The sequence below is a fragment of the Trachypithecus francoisi genome, unplaced genomic scaffold (genome assembly GCF_009764315.1).
Source record: "Trachypithecus francoisi isolate TF-2019V2 unplaced genomic scaffold, Tfra_2.0 Lachesis_group0, whole genome shotgun sequence".
In the NCBI taxonomy this organism is placed as follows: Eukaryota; Metazoa; Chordata; class Mammalia; order Primates; family Cercopithecidae; genus Trachypithecus; species Trachypithecus francoisi.
The window spans coordinates 122310135-122334723 of NW_022681453.1; the positions used below are offsets into that span (position 1 = coordinate 122310135).

General features: G+C 35.1%; 1 protein-coding gene across 3 annotated transcripts in view; it reads left to right on the plus strand.

The window, feature by feature from the left end:
* Nucleotides 1-24589, plus strand: part of NAALADL2 (N-acetylated alpha-linked acidic dipeptidase like 2) — a 967958-nt gene that overhangs the window by 599672 nt on the left and 343697 nt on the right. For all 3 annotated transcript variants that reach the window (XM_033211735.1, XM_033211737.1, XM_033211736.1), the window contains exons 6-8: nt 2955-3098; nt 19155-19247; nt 22558-22763. In XM_033211735.1, coding sequence (XP_033067626.1) covers nt 2955-3098; nt 19155-19247; nt 22558-22763 — 443 coding nt within the window. The remainder of the gene's footprint in view (nt 1-2954; nt 3099-19154; nt 19248-22557; nt 22764-24589) is intronic.

Here is a 24589-nt window from a genome sequence, read left to right on the forward strand (position 1 = left end):
AGGTAATGACTGAGAGAGAAAATACGTACTGGAAAAACCAGATGGCTATCCCAGCGTTTCCCAGCTAGCCTGTTCAGACATTGTCTGCTTTGAAACATGAATCAGTTTGTCCTCAAGTGCAGCCTGGAGCAGTAGGAGACTTGAGGCTCATCACTTTTGGCTGAGAGCAGCCTCCTATGGTCTGAAAATCCCTTTGGTTTACCTCAATAGGTTGTACAACCACTAGCATCTTCTACATAAATTATGCAGGGCCTGGTACCTTGACATGCCACCTGTGCAGTCTCACAAAGTCCCCTCTCCAAAGGGCCCCACACTTGATTTAATGCTCTCCTACTGCCATATTGAAATTCTTCATACTTTTTGAACAAGGAGTCCCACGTTGTCATTTCACTGTGGGTCCTGCAAATTATATAGCCACTTGTGGTTCCATGAATATGAAAACTGTTGGGAAATAATGACCTACACTGTGGTCCAGATGCACTGTTACGTAGATCTATATAAGGGAGCAATGAAATTATGAGGCCAGCACTGCTCTTATATAACAAAATGGATTCTAAGTTTAAATCTTTATTATTTTTTCTTCAAAGCTATGACTTCCATGGCTGCCATAAGTCTAAGCTAAATATAGCATTTTAGCCTTGTCCTCCAGATGATAAATTAAGGAAACACTCCTGTAACATATTTTCTCATTTATAATCTACTCCTGCTGTAGCCTGGATACCAGTATCATTGAGCTCTGCACCCTCTGAAGTCCCATCAAATTAAATTCTGAGAAAAACCGTTAGCAGTTATTTTCCCTAATAAAAGTTCTGAAAAATATAGCACTGCATCTGAAAATATCACCGGCTGCCTAATAGAGTCATTCTGTTGTGTATTTCCTTTTGTGAGTCAGTAAAAATATATAAACTGAGTATTAGTTATTTCCTTAAGCATAGTTTGTTTTCTCCATTATCTCTATTCTATTCATACACTTTTTTGTACTTGTGTTATTATAACTGTTTTCTCTTATTTTTATTTATTTTTTGTTTTTTGAAGTTATAGATGCATTTAGTTCATTTAAATAGTCAAATATTTCTACAGGCTTAATTTATAAAAATGTCACCTTCTCCTTCTCTTCCCTGTGTCTCTTCTCTCCTCTCTTTAACTCCCCAGGGCAAATATGTAATTGTTTTTAACCTCTTTAGTAGTTACTTACCTTTTATGTTTACCTTCCTTTTGCTCAGTTATGTGTTTGAGTTTGTTTTTCAGTTTTATCCATTATATTGACTTACCACTTTGAGAGATAAAGACTTAACTTTCGCAAGTATTCATGTACATCACAGCCTGACTTTTTCCTTTTTCTCCTTTTTCCTAAAAAGGATAATTTTTGTGTTAAATCAACAGTCATTATTTATATTATTATGACTATGTAAATATTATACATATTGTTCAATGATTAAATTTCTTCTTATACAACTTTTGGTCCCTTTAAGCTAACAATTGTCTCCCTTTATAGGTTTCTTATTTTTCTTTATAGCTAGACACTCTTCAAACCCTAACCCTCTGCTCTTACTGTAAATATTCTCTCAATATGTTAGCACACATCTGGTATTCTCATTCATTTGGTCTTCATAGAGACCTCCCTCCCCAGCTCTGCCGACCATCTGCCATCATTCTCACTAGGTCTGTGCCCAGGGGCCAGCCTGTGATTGTTCTTGGCTGAGATCTCTTACTCAAGAATAACAAAATTAAGTTGATTTGAAGTTCAGTATATGACTGGGATGTATTGACTGATAAATTTCAATGTAGGATGTTGTGGGTAAGTTGTTTCTTTGTGGGTAATAGACCTGTTTTTGGTATTTTTAGATATTTTCTATTGATGTCATCATATTTGCTAAGAGTGAATCTTCTATTGCCCTACCTGGAGAGAAGGTTTCTATATGCCAAAAGAGAAAATATCTGAGGAGTCCTGGCAATCACAACAAGACCTTTTTTTTTTTTTTTTTTTTCCATGACCAAGTCTCACTCTGTCACCCAGGTTGGAGTGCAGGTGGCATGGCTTGACTCCTTGCAACCTCTGCCTTCTGAGTTCAAGCTATTCTTCTGCCCCAGCCTCCCAAGTAGCTGAGATTGCAGAAGTGCACCACCAGACCCAGCTAATTTTTATACATTTATTAAACATGAGGTTTCACCTTGTTGGCCAGGCTGGTCTTGAAATCCTGACCTCAAGTGATCCACTCGCCTTGGCCTCCCCAAGTACTGGGATTACAGGCATGAACCACCGCACCTGGCCAACACCATCCTCTTTGAAGTGTAATGTTGCTCATTGTATTTGGTGTCTCCCTGTTCAGACTCTAACTCTCAGTTTTCTGCTGAAGTGGAGAAGGAACAGGCACCCACACAGACTGGGTGCGTGAGAATTCCAGAGGACAAGCCATTTCACAATCAGGATTTCATAAGATCCTCCTGTTTCTGGTCTCTTTTGCAGCCCTACTTTAATAAATACCTGGTGTTGACAATTTCTAACCCTTTCTTTATTCAGTGGTACAAACAGCATTCCCAGCTTCCCTACTAAGAACTTAGGTTTTAGGTTCCCCCCTCATGTCCTACATCACTGACACTTACATATCTGCTTTCCAACTAGAATCGTATTACTATCTATTCTCCTGGCCCCTGTACATTTATGCTTTTTCATTATTTTGTCATCATTTTAGTGGAGTTTTATGGGACAATGTAGGTAAGTGCATATGTGCAATCTGCCATCTTTAACTAGGATATGACATTGTATTTGGACTAAATTTTTACTGAGTATCTCAAATCATGTTAATAAGTAAACAGGGTATAACTAAGGAGTAAATAAATGAATGAACATAAACTTACCAGTCATAATTTAAATACTCATTACAGATAATTTTCCTTAAGTGTTTTAAATTTCTGTTTACTAAGGATTCTCTTCCTTTGTCTTTTGAATACAGATGGAAGTTTTAGGCAAAGCCGATCAAACCTCACCTCTCTGTTAGTGCAGCCCATCTCTGCATCACTCGTTGCAAAACTGATCTCTTTGCCAAAAGCTAGAACCAAAAATGATGCCTGTAGCCTTCTAGAGCTTCCAAATAATGGTAAAGTATTTAATATTATTCTCTGTATTTTACAGTTTTTGTAAAGACCGTGATCATTTTTAATCTCCTAAATTGATGTATGTAGGATTATTCTTTTCAAAAATGTTGACTTTTGACGAAGTAAGCATTATTTTCTTCTGTGGCTCTTTAGCAGCATGTTTGGGAAGTAATTTTGATAAAGACTGAGAGTTGACCAAAATGAGAGATTAGAAAAAGAAACCATTTTGAACTGCTACACAGAAAAGTCGCTTTATAAATAAAGCATTTTTGTACAACCATGAAAATCTGCTTAACATCGCTTACCGGTTTCAGCTTCAGCAGTCTCACTGCCTGCCAAGATTCAGTGGATAGCAGGCAGCTATCTAGGGTATGAAGTCTTTTAGTATAAAGTATTAAAGCCTAATTCCTGCAATTGACTAAAAAATCCCTTTGTCTATACGCATCATCTCCCGGGAGATGCTTCTTGTACTGCAATGCAGTTTGTCAGGCCTTGTTGGACCACGTGGGATGAAACGGAAGTAGTTAAGCTACCTGTGGTGGGATGAAAGCCTTGGGCTGCATCTTATTCCTGCCTCCAGTCTCAGCATTAGGGTTCTAAAGAAAACACTCTCTTTATAATTTGTTAAATTTGTATCTATTTGCTAGGAACTACAACTTGTGGGCTCTGTTTTTTTGTGTCCAGACCTCTGGGCTCAATAGTCATATTTTGTCTCAACTGTTTTTCTCTTGACAGCAAGAACATACAAAAGAGAAAATGTGTTGAAGAAATATGTACAGAAAAAAATCTGAATACATTAAGGATTTCTCTGTTAGGATATATGCTTTTCAAAATCCTATAGATTGAGAGCCTCCTAAACTGATTACCAATTAAATAAGATGGGAAAATCAGAAGATAATAATAAACCAATGTCCTCAAAGCTCGAATGAAGAAGCACTCGAGGAGATTTTTGTTTTGGTTTGGTTTTTTTCTGCCATTTATTCTGAGCCCAACAAATTGATTCTGGGCTCTATTTGTTAAGATATGTAAAGAACACCACAATAATAGTGTAGTTGTAAGAGACACTGGACTTGTAAAAGACCATATTTAAGCCCAGATTTAAATAATTAATTAATTCAATATATATTCAGAGCCCCCAATACATTCCAGCCACTGTCCTACCCTCAAGGAACTGACAATCCCCGTGCTAGCTCCATGCCCTCTCGTATGTCATCTCCCACTGCAAACCTCTATGTCTGTATCTACAACAGAGAGCTACACCTTTATCACCTTAAATAGTTGTGAGAATCAAAGTATGATATGTCTATCAATTCTTTGTTTTTCACTTTTTGTGTTATATGTTACATCATGTATTTTTTGAGACAAAGTTTTGCTCTGTGATCAGGGCTAGAGTGCAAATGGCTTAATCATAGCTCCCTGCAGCCTCAAACTCCTAAGCTGAAGCAATTATCCTGCCTCAGCCTCCCAAGTAGCTAGGACTGCACATGGGTGCCACCACACTAGACTAATTTAAAAAGTATATATTTTTGTAGCCACAGGATCTCACTTAGTTGCCCAGGCTGTTTTTGAGCTCCCTAGATCCAGTGGTCCTCCTGTCTCAGCCTCCCAAGGTGTTAGGATTATAAGTATGAGCCGCCATAACTGGATTAATTTTTTTGTATATTGTAAAATGTTACATAAATATTAAGAAGTATCTTTGTTATCAAATAACTACTTAAAAAAAGAAAAAAAGCGTAGACATGTCTTACTCTATTGCCTAGGCTGGAATGCAGTGGCATGATCATGGTTCACTGCAGCCTCAATCTCCTGGGCTCAAGTGATCCTTTTGCTTCAGCCTTCCAAGTAGCTAGGGCTACAGGCACATGACACTACACCCAGCTAACTTTGAAATCTTGTTGAAGAGACAGGATCTCACTCTATTGCCAGGGCTAGTCTCAAATTCCTGGGCTCAAGCGATCCTCCTGCTTGTCTCCGAAAGTACTGGGATTACAGGCATGAGCCATTGTGTCTGGCCTAACTACATTAATTTTCTTCTTAATATGCAGAATAATGTACTTGCAAAGCAAGATGACACCCTCCAGCTGCATTTCCATAATAAATTAACAACAGGCATGAAGTCTACGAGAAGAGTTGAGATGTACACCAGTGTTAAAGCAAGAAAGACAGGCCTGCTTTTTAAGAGATTATGACTTATGAAGTTATTCTCATGGATATTGTTATGTTTTTAGAAAAATTGTTATGATTTTTAGAAAATTCAAAAAGATATATTTAAATCATTGAGAAGACATTCATGTTATAATGATTCATTTATTTTTTAAAATACAGAATATACATTTAGATTTTCCAAATACTGATTGAGTAGTCTCACTGAGTCTGGTAAATCAGTATTTGGAAAATCTAAATATATAATTCTATATTATAAATATATAATATCTATATATATTCTATATAAATTCAGTTTAATGTAGGATTATAACCCTTTACCCCAATGTTTTGGACAATAATGCTCATAATTTTTCTGAGATAATTAAGTTTCTTCATAGATATTATAAAATGCATTAGTTATTCACAGTAATGTATATCAGGGTAGGATATGAAAAGGATACTGAATGAGGTACTGTCATTTTAAGCAATAACAGCAATGCTTCTTGTTTAAGGATTAAAGAAATAATTTAAAACATATTATAATTATAACATATTGTTGAATTTTCTAAGTATAGCCCTGATCTTTAGTGTCTGAAAATCTTCACTCAGCAAGTTTGGAATGGGCACATTAAGAATATGTGTGCAAATCCACTAATTATTTATCCTACCCATTTAACCCTTTATGCACACTAAATCAAAATTCTCTAAAATTCAGACAAAAATGTAATAGAATTTTTCTACTATCAATCAAGGACTACATTTAACACCTCTAGTGTTAAAGTGAGTCATTGTTCAAATTTCAGAAATTGAGTCTTGGTCCTGTTTGTCCAAACTTGGATTATCCTTGAACCAATCATCATAATATAGTTGATGTATCTGTCAATAGGCTTGAGTCAATCAGAATCTATTTCTAGGGATACTGCCAAATCTACTCATAAAATGTTGATGGGAAATGCTGGCAACAGTTCAAAAAGGGAAAGTGGCAAATGGATGTTGAGAAAGCAAGTGTAGTTCAAGGATGATACAAGTCTGGCCAAGATGCAGTTTACAAACTTTAAGTAATGACTTGCTTCATCATTAAAGGTCAACAAGAAACCATGTAGCTCTGGGATCTTCCTCTAACCATCTTGAGACCATGGGAATGGAATGCATCCTACCTGAAAATAAAGTCAGCATAGGAAGGGATCAGATGTGTAAAGGGGAGAGAAAGATAGAAATAGAGATAGAGAGAAGGTGTGGGGAAAGATGGAGAAGCAGAGAAAAAGAAACCCTTATTTACATGATTAGAGCCCTAAAAAAAGCCTTGTCTGAAGCCAAATCTATTGAACTTTTCATATATATGAGTCAATACATTCCTCCTTTGTTTCAGCCTATTTATATTTGGTTTTGGTTATTTGCAACTAAAAGCTATCTAACTGATAAAAACCATAACCCTTAAACTAAAGAATTGAATGACTTCATGCATGAGATAGGCGCAGCAAATTGAAGTGGATAACTGGCCATTTGTATGGACATCACTGCAAGAACTAAAAAAAAAAAAAAATGTATGAGGAATGGAAAAAGAATAAGGAGAAAAATTCTTGCTTAAATAGATTGTTTGCATTGATTAGATAATTGGATACTGACTCCATTTCATTTCAAAAGGTCTTTTTCTTTGTAGACCTGACTCATTCATTCAAGGTATTGTCAATATTTGTCTTTGAAGTTCAGTCAAAACATAGAAAACTTAATTTTCACATATCAATCTGATCTTGTGATTAAAACTCATGACTATAGTGATTAAAAGGGAAGAAGAAACTTTAAAATCCATTAATGAAATTTAAGGTGAAAAGTTTAAATGAATCAAGTTAAAAATAATCATTTTAATGTATTTGATGATTCATTTATTTTGAAAAAATAATTGTTTACATGTTGCTTAAAACTTATCAGTGATGACAAAATTTTACATAAATAAATTTGGATGATGTCTCTTCAAGTGGATATACTATGTATTTTTTGTTATTATTTCCTTATTTACAATTCTATATGTTTTATCAAAATTACTTTTATTATTAAAATGACATAGTGTCTAACTGATCATCTTGTTTATAATTTTTACATATTTCTAATGCATTTTGTAAATCTATCTTCCTAATCTGTTAGTAGTTATTTTAAACAATGCATTACTAGCATTTCTTGAGTACAAATTTAAAAACATGTATTGAACATATTATCTACAAGTTGTAGTTACACAAATATTTGTTGACAAATGGTGCCTTTTAACTTTTCAAGAAATATCTATTAGCAGGAAATGTTAGTACAATTGAATTCAACATTGTGTATTCTTACATGTGAAACTAATCAATCTGTTCAGAGCAGCCTTGGAATTGCTACATGTGAGAAGTTCCAGTATATTATGCTACTCTCCTTAAAGAATGCCTTGAGATTTTCTCTTTCTCTCTCTTTCTCTCCCTCTATCCACCTACCTATCAATTTATCTTGGTAGACAATGGAGTAGTATGATCCAATATGACATGGCTTCCTTTAAGTTCCAACATAACAAATGACAAACCTTTTTGACCATAACAAAGCAAAGTATTTTTTAGTAGACCTTAAAAGAAAAAAAAAGAAAAGGAAAACTATAAACTTGGTTTTGAGCAGAGAGGGCTTTAATAATGTTGATCAAGCTTTTCCAATCAACATGGAGGAAAATATTCAGAAGAAATGGGGAAATTTTTAATTTGTGCAGACAACTTCTATATAGCATGCATATAGATATAATGGCTGCTCTGTATCTGAATAATTCAGAGAGCTAGAACTGTTTCGGGAGGACTGATATGTGTGGAGACAAATGCCAGATCAACTGTCTTCAAGCAGTCAGTTACATAGTGAGCATACGAGTCTGAGGTAGGAGTTGATAATGGAGTATTTCGTAGAACTAAAGATCAACATTCATGAGCTCCCAGTCTGAAGTCCTTGGACAAAAGGAAAAAGAGCTTCAGAATTCACTTTGAAGGACTGTTCATCAGGGATCTTAAATGGAGTGAGCGTAGCGGGGAAACCTATTGTCCAAAATCCACAGAAAGTAGAGTCAATTCTCTGTTTCCTGGGGAGTGAAGGCTGGGCTTACCAAAGGTAACGCAGATCTGACATTCACCCAGAACTTCTCAAGTTTCCAGGATTCTGTCTCAACAGTTTTGATTTTAGAAATGATTCAGCTGGAGTACAGTCTAGAGTTTTTGTTTGTTTGCTAAAAGACTTAAAGACAACCTGAGATGTACACTTGAAAGCAAAATTATTTTAAAAAGTGTTTTCTACTTTTTAAATATTTCTCAAGGTTTTTATAGCTTCTTATATTCTTAGCATATAATTTTTCAAATACCTGTCACGTTTTACAAATTATAGAAATTCCAACTAAACTTTGGAGTTTATATGTGTGATAAAATCCATTAGCATACACCGTATCTTTGTATTTTTATGTTATGGATCAACACTGTCATTTACTAAACAAAAACTTCCAGAGATTCATCACTGCCTTTGTGTTTCTATTATTCTGCTATTCCTTGCAAGTATCCAGTATTTCTCTTTATTATTCTATTCAATATTATCCAAACGTATCTTGCATGTATGTGTCTCTAAGTTGTAAAGGCCCATTACACTCTAAATTCTTATGGTTCAGTACAAGTGTTATTTTCTCCACCAAAAACCCTTTAGGGTTTCATTCAAGTTGGACATAGCCTCTCTTTATTACTCTCTCATGCATTTGGCATTTGTATGCTATTTGGCATTATGATATGATATTCTTCTGAAGCAGAGCATAAGCAACTGAATTTTCATTAGAATATGTTGTTTCCTCTTTATAATTCAATTATTTGAGGTTTTCTTTATGGTTCAGGATATCATCAGTGTTCTATGAGTATTTGAAAAGAATGTATACTGTGTTATTGTCTGTTCTACACATGTCTACTTAGACTAAGTTCCTTAATCAGGTTGTTCAAATATTCTGTATATTATTCATGTTAAAATCTCCTACTGTGAATATAAATTTGTTCATTTTCCCTTGTAGTTAGTCAATTTTCACTTTATATGTTTTGAGATTATTTTGTAGGTGTTTATAAATTCAAATATATCATATCTTCTGGAATAGTTGAACCACTTATCACATGAAGTGATATTCCTTGTGTGTAGTAATTCTTGTTTTAAGTTTGAGTAGGCCTGATATGAATTTTGTAGCACTATTTGTATTAGTATCTTTATGCTGTGTATTTTTTGCTTTCAACCTTCCCGTATCTTCCCTTTATATATGTCTCATTAATAGCAAATAATTTCCAATTTAAATGCAATCTGATAGTCTTTTAATAGGAGCATTTGGTCCCTTTCATTTAATGTGATTAATATGTACTTAGACTTACAGTTTTCATCTTAATTAAGGTTTCTTCTTTGAATCACATATTGTTTTCCTTTAGTTGTATTTTTTCTTTATATTTAGATTTTTGCCATTAAATTTTTCTCTCTGTTATTTAGAAGTTATAAATACATTTTGTATTCTTTTATAATTAATCTAAGAAATTACAACTTCTTAGACATCCCATGCCCCTGCTCTGCTTAGTGTCAGGTAACTTTCTTTGCACTCTTGGGAGGAAGTGGGGAAGTTCAGAACTTTAGGATTCCTACTTTATAGAGGGAGAATCTTTTTTAGAACCACCTTCTTCATCCCAATTTCGGTAAGCCCAGGACTTTGTCTTCTGACCTTTGCATCCCACGAGACCATCAATATTAAAGGGTTCTCTTTGTTTACCAAATTCCCTTAGGTTGAAGATAGCCTCATAGTTTTATTTACCTGGGTTCCCATCACAACTTAAATTTTGACCTAGTAAGTTCTTAATTTCTTGCTAATTCTTAGATGCTGTTAACAAGATTTATTTTGTATTTTATTTGTCATTATAAGTTATTATCAGTGGGTGGATTAATCTGATATCCTAGCCCACCATATTTTTAGTAAAGAAAATCTTCTCTTCCTTTCCATCCATTTATTACCTGACAGCAAATATGGACTCAGAAAATTGTGTAGATTGATTGACATATAAATCAGGTCATCAGGAAAAAAGGATCCACTAAAAATGTGCAATTTAAGAGAATTTAATCAAGTGCTTATGCACATGGTGTGGACAGGTAAAGCAAAACAGAAAAGAGATACCATTGCTACTGCCTCCAAACCTGGTCTAGTAATTGCTACTACCTGTAAACATGAAAGGGCAAGAAGAGAGAGCAGTTGTAGGAACTGGCCAGTACTTTAGTTATTAGAGAAGAGCTGTGGCTTTCAGCCAAGCAGAGTTGTCACTGCATAATGTGGACAGTCAGGGGGGTACTGGAAAATAAATACTCCAGTCTTTCACTTAACCCAGTCTACTGTCCTCTTGTTGATGCCTTCAATTAGGTAAACTAAACCTGAAGCCAAAGAATAAAAGAACCAGGTAGATGTAATGCATAGAGGTTACTTCTCCTGGAGTAAGGTTAATGGAGGGTGACAAATAGATGTGAATGAACAAATAGAAAATATGCAGCAAGGACAATGCTTCAGGTGATTAGTAGATTAGTAAATTAGTGCTTCAGGTGATTAGTGCTTCAGGTGATTTGGTAGACAGCTGAGAAAAAAATTGTCAATTTTTACATTTCTGAGGGATACAAAGAGAGTAAAAGTTATTTTTTCTCATATTTATATTATTTAGAATATCTTCCTAGTTACATAACTTTACTAAATAAAAAGAATACAATTTAATTCAATGTTAATTGTTTTTCCAAAAGTATGGAAGCTCACATGAGCTGGATGTATGGATGTGAAGATGTGTATGCATGTATCAGATAATCAGGGGACAGCTATATGTACTTGAAAGTTTACAAGTTACGATGACATAGAATCTAAAGCAGTTTATATTCAGATTTTCAGGCAAACAGTTGGCATTTAGGAAAGGTATCTGCAGACTGCAGCATCTCAGTCATCAAAACTCCCTCTAGAACAGATTCTAGTCCCCGTGAGGATCAGGAAAATTAAGAAAATAAAAGAACAATCTGGAAGTCCAATCCTAGAAAAAAGTTCTTTTCTAGAGCCACATCAGCAAGAAAGGGACTCAAGTATATGTAATGGGACAAATACTCAATTAAACTTAGAGACTCTAGAAGATCTATGCCTAGGAAACTCACAAATGCTTAATTATTGGAATTGAGACTCAGAGTTAGCAGCAAGTGTTATTCTTCAAATCTCTGTGAATAATGTTGGAATTTTTTCTAGATATTTGGTATAATTATTCAAAATACAGGTGGAAATGAAGGTCTGTTAGTTATCCAGGAAGAAGAAGATTGGGAACCAATTAATCTGGCTCTTAATAATTGCAACAAAAATGCGAGACAGAATTGTCTCTGGACCATAAAATTGGCAGTAGTTATTTTTCTCTGAACATGATGAAATTAAGGGATAGAGAGAGGCAGCTATTTCATGTCTCTTAGCTCTGACACCCCTCACCCTATTTGAATACAAATTGTTCTCTTAGTGGAACACATTTTTATATCTTGAAATCTTTTAAACTTCACATGTCATAATTAAAGCTGTCATCAAATTTTACATGAAGGGCAGAAATTGGTAAATGTGAGCTGGAAATGTAATTTTTAACTACCAGTACACACACACATACACACACACACACACACACACAGAGCAACTTTTTGAATAATTAACTGCCCCTAAATGTTTTCCGGGAGTTTCTAATTACAACTTTCAACCGGGATTTTTTTTTAAACTTGAAATAAATGTACAGAAAGTTGCAAGAATAAAAGTATTTTTTCTTAACTACTCAAGAGCAAACTACAAACATAGTGAACATCTCTGACTTTGTCAGTGAATTCTCTGACAAACAATGACATACTCCTACACAGATGACACAACCATCACAATCAGGAATTAACCATTGGTGCATTACTACCATGCACTCCACAGACTTAATTCAACATTTTCCAATTTTCCCAGTAATATCCTGAATTACAATAAGATCCAAACTAGGCACATGTGTCACACAAAATTGTCAAACCCACCATTTCCTTCAACCTGGAACAGTTTCTGTCTTTTCTTGACTTCCTTTGCTTTGCTACCTTTCGATGTTACATACCAATTATCTAGAGTATTGTTCCTCAAATCTGTGTCTATCTGATGTTTTCTCATGAGGATATTCACGCACTGAATCTTTAACAGTAATACTACAGAGTGAGACTATGTTTTTCCCATTGTATATTATGAGCTGGTGCATGATATTACCATGTACCAGGGAATAATTTGTTCCCCTGTATGTAATCAGTTGATGCCATTACTCCCTCCACAATGGATCCAACCTTAGTCTCTGTCTAATATGGGCTATTCACCCTATATCAAATGTTCTACCTGCCCCTACCACGATGTAGTTAACTTCCTTACTTTACTCAGGCTCTAACAATGTGTGTTCTCCAGCTCTTAAAGACAGATGTCCTTCTCACTCTGCTTCAGTTTGTCCCGTCTCTAGTGATGCTGCTACCTTTGATCTCTTGATTAAGGTGGTGGCTGCCAGGTCTCCTTATTGAAGTTACTTTACAATTGCTTTCTTTTATACTCAATAAGCATTTGAAATAATGTAGCATACTGCCTCAAACCCCTGCTATCTCTAGCCATTAGTATTTGTGTTCACTGATGCCTGTTGCCCAGTCATTTCTATGATGATGCCAATGGTGACTTTCCAACTTTTGATTTTTTGTTGTTGTTGTTGTTGTTTTTAAGACACTTTCAGTCTGTCACTATAGTGCAGTGGCATCATTTGAGCTAACTGCAGTCTTGAACTCTTTGGCTCAAATGATCCTCCTACTTCAGTCTCTGAGTAGGACTAGAGGCATGCACCACCATGTCTGGCTAATTTTTTTTTTTTTTTTTTTTTTTTTTTAGAGGCAAGGTCTTGCTGTGTTGCTCAGGCTGGTCTCAAACTGTTGGCCTCAAGGGATCCTCCCAAAGCTTTAGGATTACAGGCATGAGCCACCACTTCCAGCTGTAATTTTATCATCTTTACACTTATTAGTTGAAATTTCACTGTAAAGAAGAGATTTTTCTTTTTTCTATTCATTTCTTGATATGATTTTTTTAATTTACCCATGCCAGTATTGAGTCATTACTTAATTAGGATTTATATTCATAATAGATTCAATAGGTTATATACCAGAACTATTTATATCTTAATGCTCAGATTGTCAAATGTTAGCCAGTAATAGCAACTTCAGCTGGATTCTGTGTCCTTTGACATGTACTTCGTGTATTTACTTAGTTTTTGGCACCATAAGACGTACCAAATCATCTTGTACTTTTCCTGTGCCAGCTCTGTTGTCAGCCATTTCTCCAAAGACTCTAGGTCCTTTAAGTGGAGAATAGTCTAGAAAAACAGATCTGGATTCATCTATTGCTAATGAAGTGTTGCTTCTCTCCATACTACTCAGTGAACAAACCTAGGAAAATATAATTATATTTTAATATTATATTTTATGTAAATATATAAAAATATATCTATACACTCAGATTTATATCTGTATTTACTTTTAAATCTATGTGCATGGGTGTTATACACACACATACACACAGTTTTATATATATGTATGTTCTCTTGGATATATATATACAATCAACAACATATATAGATATGTTCTCATGGTTTTATATATAAAAATATATAAATTAATATAAACTCATATGTCCTCATGGTTTTGTATATAATATACAATTAAAATATATTAAATTTTATAATCTAAATATAAATATAATTAAAATAAATTTTATATATATATGTAAAACCAGGAAAACATATCAACACTGAGTTTTATTTATCTTTCCATGTTTGTAAGTCTTTTCTCTAGCAGTTAGAAATCACCTTCTCATTAAATGGAATATATTTACTTAGGTAATTAGATCCCCTGTATGTAATCAATTGATGCCATTACTCCCTTCACAATGGATCCAACCCTAGGCACTGTTACATACAGGCTATTCACTCTATATCAAATGTTCTGTCTGCCTCTACCACAGTCTGGTTAACTTCCTTACTCCACCCAGGATCTAACACTATATGCTATTCAGCTCTTAAATTCAGATGGCCTTCTCACTTTGCTTCAATCACTTATCTCATTGCACTATTTCCCCTGGCGGTTGCTTTCCTCCTCAAATTCAGGCCTTCTCACAAACAGGTACACATGCAGACACACACACACACACACACACACACTTAGACACTATCCCCACCATCCTTGGGCCCTGATATATCATGCTGGACCACAGGCCAAAATAGCTAGATCCTGAGATCCACAACCACCATCAAAGAAAATTAGCACAACAAATACATATACCACCCAAAGTTACCAAATTGGAACACATGGTATAAGAATTTAAAATAAGGATTAAAGTTAAACTCAAAAAGAGAATAAAATATATTAGCAATATAAAACAAAAATCAGAAAACATTTTTAAAAATGAGAGGAAATAATAGGTGCAGAAAATAAGATAATTGAAAGAAATACAGTAATAGGGTAGGTAGATAGATACAGTCATAGATAGATGTAACTGAAGAATAAATTCAAGAACTAGAAGATCAGATTGACCTTCTAGATCCAGACAGGCTGGATCTAGGATAAATAAATACAAAAGTACAACTAAAAGATACAGTGGATTAAAATGGAGTTGTAGAAACAATATTAGAGGAAGGAAAAAATGAGAGAGAGAAAATGGTCAAAAAAGTGATGATAAATTTTCCAGAAAAAAGGAAAAAACACACCTATATATTTTATAATTAAATTCAAAAAGCACAAAAATAAAGAGGAAAATTCTAAAAGTTTCTACAGTGAAAAAGGGTTCAATGTTATCCGGTGCTACACTAGGAGGAGACAATCTCTCTAGGTTTTAATTCCACCATCCCTGGGGATTTGGAGAAGAACTACCCCAGAGTGCAGGTTTGTTCAAGCCTTTTTGCAACAGTGCCTTGCTCCAGTAGATTTGGGAAGGCCTGCTAAACCCAATTTCTGTTCCACTATTTAATCCCTCCTTTTTCATAGTTTGTTCATAATCATACATGTTTTTACCTAAGTTCAATCATTCTGTATATCCCTCTGTATTCTTTTCTTTTCACTTATAGCATATCCATGTTTGTATATATTATTTTTATATTTAACAGCCACACATTTTATCACAATTTTCTAAGTTATTTCCCTGTTTCAGATGTTATGTTGTTTTCTATTATTGCTATTATAGATTATACTACAGAGGCCGGGCGCGGTGGCTCAAGCCTGTAATCCCAGCACTTTGGGAGGCCAAGACGGGCGGATCACGAGGTCAGGAGATCGAGATTATATTGCAGAGAGTTGAATTATTCTTGTAGGATACATTTCAAAGTACAGGATTGCTTTTGTTATTGCTATGAAGAGTAATATTGCCTTACCAATGGATTGTTCAAATTAGCAATGCCAACAGCAGCAGATGTGTCTTTACAGCAAGTTTATTCAAGATCTTTCTGATATTTATTATTAAAATTTAAAATGTGATTATGGTGCTAACTCTAGTGAAGAAAAAGAGACTCTATGCATATTTATTTTCAGATGTGAGTATGGAATAATATAAGGATTGTAAATGCACCAATCATCACTCTGTAAAAATGCACCAATCAGCACTCTGTGTCTAGCTAAAGGATTGTAAATGCGGCCGGGCGCGGTGGCTCAAGCCTGTAATCCCAGCACTTTGGGAGGCCGAGGCGGGCGGATCATGAGGTCAGGAGATCGAGACCATCCTGGCTAACACTGTGAAACCCCGTCTCTACTAAAAAATACAAAAAACTAGCCGGGCGAGGTGGCGGGCGCCTGTAGTCCCAGCTACTCGGAGGCTGAGGCAGGAGAATGGCGTGAACCCGGGAGGCGGAGCTTGCAGTGAGCTGAGATCCGGCCACTGCACTCCAGCCTGGGCGACAGAGCGAGACTCCGTCTCAAAAAAAAAAAAAAAAAAAAAAAAAAAAAAAAAAAAAAAAGGATTGTAAATGCACCAATCAGCACTCTGTAAAAATGCACCAATCAGCGCTCTGTATCTAGCTAAAGAATTGTAAACACACCAATAAGCACTCTGCAAAATGGACCAATCAGCACTCTGTAAAACTGACCAATCAGTACTGTACAAAATGGACCGATCAGCAGGATGTGGGTGGGGACAGATAAGGGAATAAAAGCTGGCCACCCCAGCCAGCAGCAGCAACCCACTCAGGTCCCCTTCCACACTGTGGAAACTTTGTTCTTGGTGCTCATTGGTGCATTTACAATCCTTTAGCTAGACACAGAGAGCTGATTGGCGTGTTTTTACAGAGTGCTGATTAGTGCATTTACAATCCTTTAGCTAGACACAGAGTGCTGATTGGTGCATTTTTACAGAGTGCTGATTGGTGTACTTACAATCCTTTAGCTAGACACAGAGCGCTGTTTGGTGCGTTTTTACAGAGTGCTGATTGGTGTGTTTACAATCCTCTAGCTAGAGAGAAAAGTTCTCCAAGTCCCCACTCGACCCAGGAAGTCCAGGTGGCTTCACCTCTTAATCCCCCCTCTAAACAGGACACTCCAACAACTGTTGGGAATTGGGCCATGACCACTCTAGCTACTTCAAGTAAGAATGTGGTCCAGTAAGAATTAGTACATGTGTGTGAAAATGGTTATTGTAAATTTTAAGCACTATATTAATGCAAGGTAATATTGCAAGGAGTACAGTATACATATTGTGAGGTTTGTTCACAGCTAACTTAGACAAAAATACATTGAATTTTAGAAAACCAGAAAAGATTCTTCATCTATATCTATATCTAAAATAAGCAGGAAAGATCATTGAAAGGTATAAGGTAAAGAGTCTATAAAGTTCACTTATGTGGATCATCTGGAACAAACCTTGAGCAGGGAATTAGACAGTCAAAACAAACAAACGTATGAGCCCAGTGCTATGACAATCTTGAAAAGGCAGAACTATGAGACAGTAAAAAGATCAGTGGTTGCTGCCAGGGGTTTTTGGGGAGAGAGGGAGGGAAGGAGAGATGAAGAGGTGGCACATAGGGGATTTTAGAGTAGTGAAGCCATCCTGTATGATACTATCATGATGGATATACCTCATTATGCATTGTCAAAGCCCATCAAATATACAACACAAAGAGTGAACCCCAATGTAAACTATGGACTTTATGTGTCATTATTGGTCTATCAGGTTAACAAATGTTCCACAGTAATGCAGGTGTAACAAATGTTCCACAATCTATCAGGTGTAAGTAACAAATGTTCCACAGTAATAGGAGGCTTGGGAGACAGAGGGTATTTGGGAACTGTGTACTTTCTGCTCAGTATTTTTGTAAACCTAAAATGCTCTAAAAAACAAAGTCTATTAATTGAAAAACAAACAAAAATGCATAGTACCTAAATTAAAAACACAATGCTCAGGCTCTACGTAGATTTACTCACAGATAGATAAGGCACTCAGGCATTCTCTAAAGGCCTCTTTACTTTTGTTTTGGTTATTATTTTAACGAATTCAGTGTACTGATGATTTTCCATTTAATTTGTTTGAAAGGGTACATTGAGGGAAAGAAGTAATGTATTTATTATAACAATTTCTATCTAGCAGTAGGAAGTGAACGTCTGTGGGCCTGCCAGCATAATGTGGCTACTTTGTATTACCTGCTTTCAAATTTGCCATGCTCTGCCCTGACACTAACACCTAGCTACTCTTAAACCTCTGCTTTAAGGAAAACTTTAAAGATCCTGTGAGCCACTTCCCAACCCAGACTTCTCAGGATCTGTCAAATACAGGATTAACACATTTCATCTCCAGAGACTATGTCAGTTCTGTGACTAAAGTCCCTCCTGATTTGTGTCTTTGCTTTATTTGCAAAATTTTTGAATATCAAACATAAACAGAAAAATTCAAAGAGGTAGAACGATTAGTACGGATTTAGAATAGAGGTAAGGAACCTACAAACCCAGATAGAAATAAAAACTCTAATATATGAAAACATGTAGGCCAGGCACGGTGGCTCAAGCCTGTAATCCCAGCACTTTGGGAGGCCGAGATGGGCGGATCACAAGGTCAGGAGATCGAGACCATCCTGGCTAACACGGTGAAACCCTGTCTCTACTAAAAAATACAAAAAACTAGCCGGGCGAGGTGGCAGGTGCCTGTAGTCCCAGCTACTCGGGAGGCTGAGGCAGGAGAATGGTGTAAACCCGGGTGGGGGAGCTTGCAGTGAGCTGAGATCCGGCCACTGCACTCCAGCCTGGGTGACAGAGCGAGACTCCGTCTCAAAAAAAAAAAAAAAAAAAGAAAAAAGAAAAAAGAAAAACGAAAACATGTACAGCTTTAAGAATCTTTATCTTTTTATATTGTGTAATGCTTTATTTACCATTTTTAAAGTCTTAATAAAATAGTGAGTCATACGGGAAAGGTTATTGTCCACATGTTCTTTATCTGAAAATAGAAAAGTATTCAATATTCTTTGGAAATATTTTAATCTATTTTTTTCCCTTTTTAAAAATATGAGTTGCCCACATCTCCTGAAGGTCTTCTGAATGCTCTCATAATGAACCCTCATTGTAGAACTGAATGTAAGGTTTAGAAGTGCCTATTTATGGCTCTGAGGTTCAAAGATGCTAGCAATTGTATCTTAGTCATCATTGCATAACAAGCACCTAAAATAGAATCTGTACAAAGTATTGAATAAATATTTCTCAGAAAAATTATAACTTTGGTTATCTGAGAACATTCAATTCTGTGGAATTCTTTTGCTGATGATATTGGATAAATAAATTTTAAGGTTTAAAAAATACAATAAAATATAAAGAAACAAAAGTCTTTAAATTTTTATTTTTTTCAGAAGTAAGAGTCGTCAGCATGCAAGTTCAGACAGTGACAAAATTGAAAACAGTTACTAATGTTGTTGGATACGTAATGGGCTTGACATCTCCAGGTAAGTAGGGTTAAATATTTATAATCTACACGTTTTATGAAACTTTACAAAGATATATTCTGTAATAATTTAATATCATACTTAAAAATCCTACTTTAGATGTAACTAGAAATTGTCCCACTCTTAGAGTAGATAAATTTGAAACTAAGAAGTGGGTCTTCATTCTCTTTCCTACCATATCTCTTGCAAAATAAATCTTAGTGGGGAGAGAGAGAGAGAGAGAGATGGGGGTGTCTCAGGAGGGGATGAAACAAGAAACAGAGTTTAGATTTGGTAAACTGGCATGTTCTACAAAAGCCAAAGTTTTCTTTTTTTCTTATACTCACCATAACACCATTGAAAATTTTATTTTTATCAAGAAGACATTTTAAAAAATTATTTTTTTTTTCCCTCTCTGCAGCCTCCACCTCCCGAGTTCAAGTGATTTTTGTGCCTCATCCTCTTGAGTAGCTGAGACTACAGGCACCCACCACCATGCCCAGCTAATTTTTCATTTTTTATTTTTCGTAGAGACAGGGTTTCACCATGTTGGCCAGACTGGTCTTGCACTCCTATCCTCATGTGATCCACCCACCTTGGCATCCCAAAGTGCTGGGATTACAGAGATGAGCCAAGCGTGCCTGGCCAAGAAAGATTTTAGTTTTTAATGATGTGTTTTTTTATAAATACAAATTTTGGTCTCCAAATTTAGTTGTCCAGTTTTAATCTACGTCTCACTCTGCATCCTTGGTCCATTGCCAAACTTGTCAAATGTCTGCATGGCTTTAGGTTTTCAATGTGCTTATGAAAATGGTCACTTGCAGCTACTCAGGAGGCTGAGGCAGGAGAATCGCTTGAACCTGGGAGGCGGAGGATACAGTTAGCTGAGATTGTGCCACTGCTCTCCAGCCTGGGCAACAGAGAGAGACTCCATCTCAAAAAAAAAAAAAAAAAAAGGAATCTTCAGATATTATGTAGGCTAATTAAGAGATTAATAGCAATACTGCCAAACACATTGTAAGACTGAATCACATATTACTGCTTAATGTGCCTGTAGCATTTAATAATCTTTTTATTACACTTTTGCTACTTCTGTTGATTTGGGGACATTTACACAAGTTCTCCTTGGAGAATTATTCTTCTTCATGACTTTGGTAAAATCGGCCTCGTTGCTAGCTCAGAATTTTAAGATCAAGTTTTATAGCCTCCCAGTTTCTTGCTGGCCAACTCTTACAAAGTTCATGAAAGCCAGTTATTTTCTCTGATTTCTTTACAGGTACAATGTTGAACAACCTCTGATTATAGTTCTTTAAATACAAGATATAAAAAAATTTGAAAATTGTTACTATTGAATTTCAACAAATTTCCATCATAAGGTTCTCTATTGAAGCACTAGAATATTTATCATCACTGATTCATTCACAAGTTGTTATTGGAAAACCCAGTTGTACAAATTATACTAGCTTTAGAGTGAAGAAAATTCAATCTACAAAATATACTTCTGAAATTAAAAAAATCAATTTTACCATTAGTATTCTTCAGTGAATTATGCAAAGCTTCTGAAATGTTGCTTATTTGAATTTTACAAAAAATTGACTATTTACATGACATTTTATTTAATAACTTTGAAGATTAGAAAAAAATCATCAATTAGCTTTGTTTGTTAGATATGGTTTATTTAGAATGCAGACAATTCCAAGCAAAACTTTGAGACATTTATGGGAGATAAGTGAATAAATTATTGGGTTTTTAACATTTGTGGACACATTATCACACTATGTATACCATTAATTAAATCTTTTTCTTTTTTTTTTTTTGAGACGGAGTCTCGCTCTGTCACCTGGCTATAGTGCAGTGGCACGATCTTGGCTCACTGCATCCTCCACTTCCCAAGTTCAAGCATTTCCCTGCCTCAGCCTCCCAAATAGCTGGAATTACAGGTGCCCACCACCACATCTGGCTAGCTTTTGTATTTTTAGTAGAAATGAGGTTTCACCGTCTTGGCCAGGCTGGTCTTGAACTCCTGACCTCGTGATCCACCTGCCTCGGCCTCCCAAAGTGCTGGGATTACAGGTGTGAGCCACCGTGCCCAGTCCCATTAATTAAATCTTAATAAAATGTTGGCAGATCAAATCCATTGCCAATTCCTGTGTGGAAAACTAAACTATCTTCATACCGTGACATTTATTGTAAGGTAGCTTTTTGGTGTTATAAGTCAAAGGGTGATTCATTTATTCCACACATGTGTAAGACCTCCTTTGCGTTGAGCATTGTTCAAAGTGGCTCGCAAAATAGTGACTCCTAAAATTCAAAACAACTAAATGTAGGATGTACTGTTTGTTTTCTTACCTTAGAGATGAAAATACTAAGGCATCAAAAGTTGAAATAAGCTTTCCAAGGTCACACAACTAGTGACTTGCAAAGCCTGAATTCTAAACCAAGCAGGCTGGATTCAGGGTCTGCACAATTTACCATCCAGTTGTGGGACATCTGGTAATAAAATGATATTCAATGAAGAAAAACTTTTACATAGATATATGAAGATACTTGGTCAGATAAATTCAGATATGTTATTATTACCAATAACATTCACTGACAACAAAATCAAAGGAAACTCTCGAGGGGCATTTTCAGCTTTATTATCAAAAATATTCAGTAATGTACATTGAATAGGCTACTTCCATGTGTTAGGAAAGCTCTCCTAATACTGTATCTAATACATTTTAAATGATTGTATGAAATAAAATATGTAAAAAGCAACTTTTATAACAGTTGAATGACTTTTGATATTGGTGAATTTTATTTTTTTTTTTCTTCACAGGAAGGAGAGGGCCTACAATTATAAGTTGGAAGCTGTAATTAATTCCCTATGGAATTAATTTATTGCAGAATCCATACATGACTACCATATTTTTAATATTTAATGCTACTGTATAAGTGCTTTCTTATATGTATTAATAGTTTATTAATATTTACTGAGCATATACACATTGTTTACAGGGCACTTCCCACTCTTGAGTCTGGAAAAATGTTAGGTAAGGGTTTCATTGTGGCGTATTTGTATGCTTCATTAATTAATATTCATGTTATAAAGGAGAGTAATATGGATCTAAGCTTTGGATTCATAATTGGGTTCAGCAGCTGCCTCAGCTTTGATATACGCAGATGTGTGAATTAAGAAAGTGGGCAAAAAAAATTAAAGTAGTATTAATTATTAGAACAATTTTGCTTAATTATTGCTCAGTTGTGCAGTAGGATTATGTAAATGTCATTAAATTTATTGTTAAGTTTTACATTTTTTTAAATGGCTCTTATCCCTCTCTATTTTCAGACCGGTATATCATAGTTGGCAGCCATCATCACACTGCACACAGTTATAATGGACAAGAATGGGCCAGTAGTACTGCAATAATCACAGCGTTTATCCGTGCCTTGATGTCAAAAGTTAATAGAGGGTGGAGACCAGACCGAACTATTGTTTTCTGTTCTTGGGGAGGAACAGCTTTTGGCAATATTGGCTCATATGAATGGGGAGAGGTAAAGCAGAATATACATTAATTACAGTGCTTTTCTTTTCTTTTCTTAGTTTGCTAAAGTAGACAAAGTAAAATTTTCAAAGCCAAAGGCAATAATGTGCTTCTCAACTAAAGTGTCCTATTGCCTAATTTGCTGAGATGGCTTATAAGAATAAGACCGAATTAGAGCTAGACCACAGCAAACTACATATGACCTTCAAATATCTTATCCCTATTGTTACCAGACTTACAAACCCCGATACAGTCTAACACACAATAGTGTTCACCTTGTTATTGTATTTCTCCTTAGAAGACGGGATGACCGGCATTGGACAAAAAAGGATCAGACGATACATTTATCTTTCTTTTTCTACACTTTCTAGGAGTAATCTGGAATTAGGGAACAATCTCCTATATTCAATGTTTATTACCTTAGCATTACATTTTATCTATACAATATGGATCCTGAATGTAAAATACATTTTAAAATCCAATTTTTTCTCCTTCCTCCACTCCACCCTTTCACCCTTAACTCCCTACCTTTCTTTTCCTACCTGCCTATCTATTGCCTACCTACCTACCTAACCACCTTAGGAAACCTGTATCCAAATGAAATCTAGCATGCAATGAGGTACAGTTAGAATACAACTGAAATATTGGAGAATTTAAGTCTCAAATGCTTCTGACAGATCTGTGTCTCATAAATGCACTGTATTTTTAATGGAATATGATAACTGATAATTGGATTGATATAAATTCTATTTACTTTTGTGATTTGTTTTAAAAAAGAAGTTCAGTAGATATATGTAGACAAAAAACACTACATAATTCTACTAGGAAAGTAAGATAATTTAATACTATAGTTTTTTCACTACTTCAGCTTTGAGGAGAAAAATTTAATAGGAAATTATTTTGCTACATTTTTATTTTTAATCACCCAAAAATGATAACATATCTATTAAATCAAAGATAATATTTAAAAAGATATAGAAAAGAACATAGCAAGTATCTTTTTTAATTTGAAGGAAAGAAAAGACTTAAAGATGAGAAAATTTTTTTCAGTGTAAAATTCATCCAGACTCACACATTGCAAACTGGAATGCTTTTCTGTATGCAAATGAGTGGTGTGTATGTTTGAGCCATATTCAAAAGAACTACTTCAAATGAAAAAATTCCTTTGCTTAAAGAATCTTTTTAAGTTGACACATTTGTAAGTAAGCTGGAAATGAAATAGATGAACCAACCTCTCAAAGTCATATTCCAAATTACTTTAAAGATTGGTAAACAAGTTAAAGAACAGTTTAGGGAATATGTTTGTAATCTATACCATTTTTAATAAATCAGAAACAATTAATGTTTTAGTTTTCCTGTAACATTAAAGCACATATCTTTAAAATGTCTTAAAGATTCTTTTCAAATTCCAAGATGTATTTTGCTGTATCAAACTATATTTTAGGTCTTCTAGATACCTATCTAGTAACTTTCACAATTAATTTATGTTAATTCTAAATTAATACATATATTTCTGAACTATGTTTTAGAATAGGCTAGGCTTGTCTAAATTAATAGTTTCTAATGTAAATATCTCAAACCCCAATGGATGGGAAAATTTATTGTAAAATTTAGTTGAGCATCAGGCATCAGAGCCTGTAAGTTGAATCAATGTGGGCTTGCATGTGTGTCAGCAATAGTTTTTGTCAAAGTAAGTTGATATTTTTGTGGTTAATACACATTCATTTTTAAGTTTTTGTGAAGTCATTGCACCTTTTAATAATTGTATATTTTCTTAGTCAATTATGCTAAAAATACAGCAACTGCAATGTGGGAGTTCACAGGAAAAAAATGTTG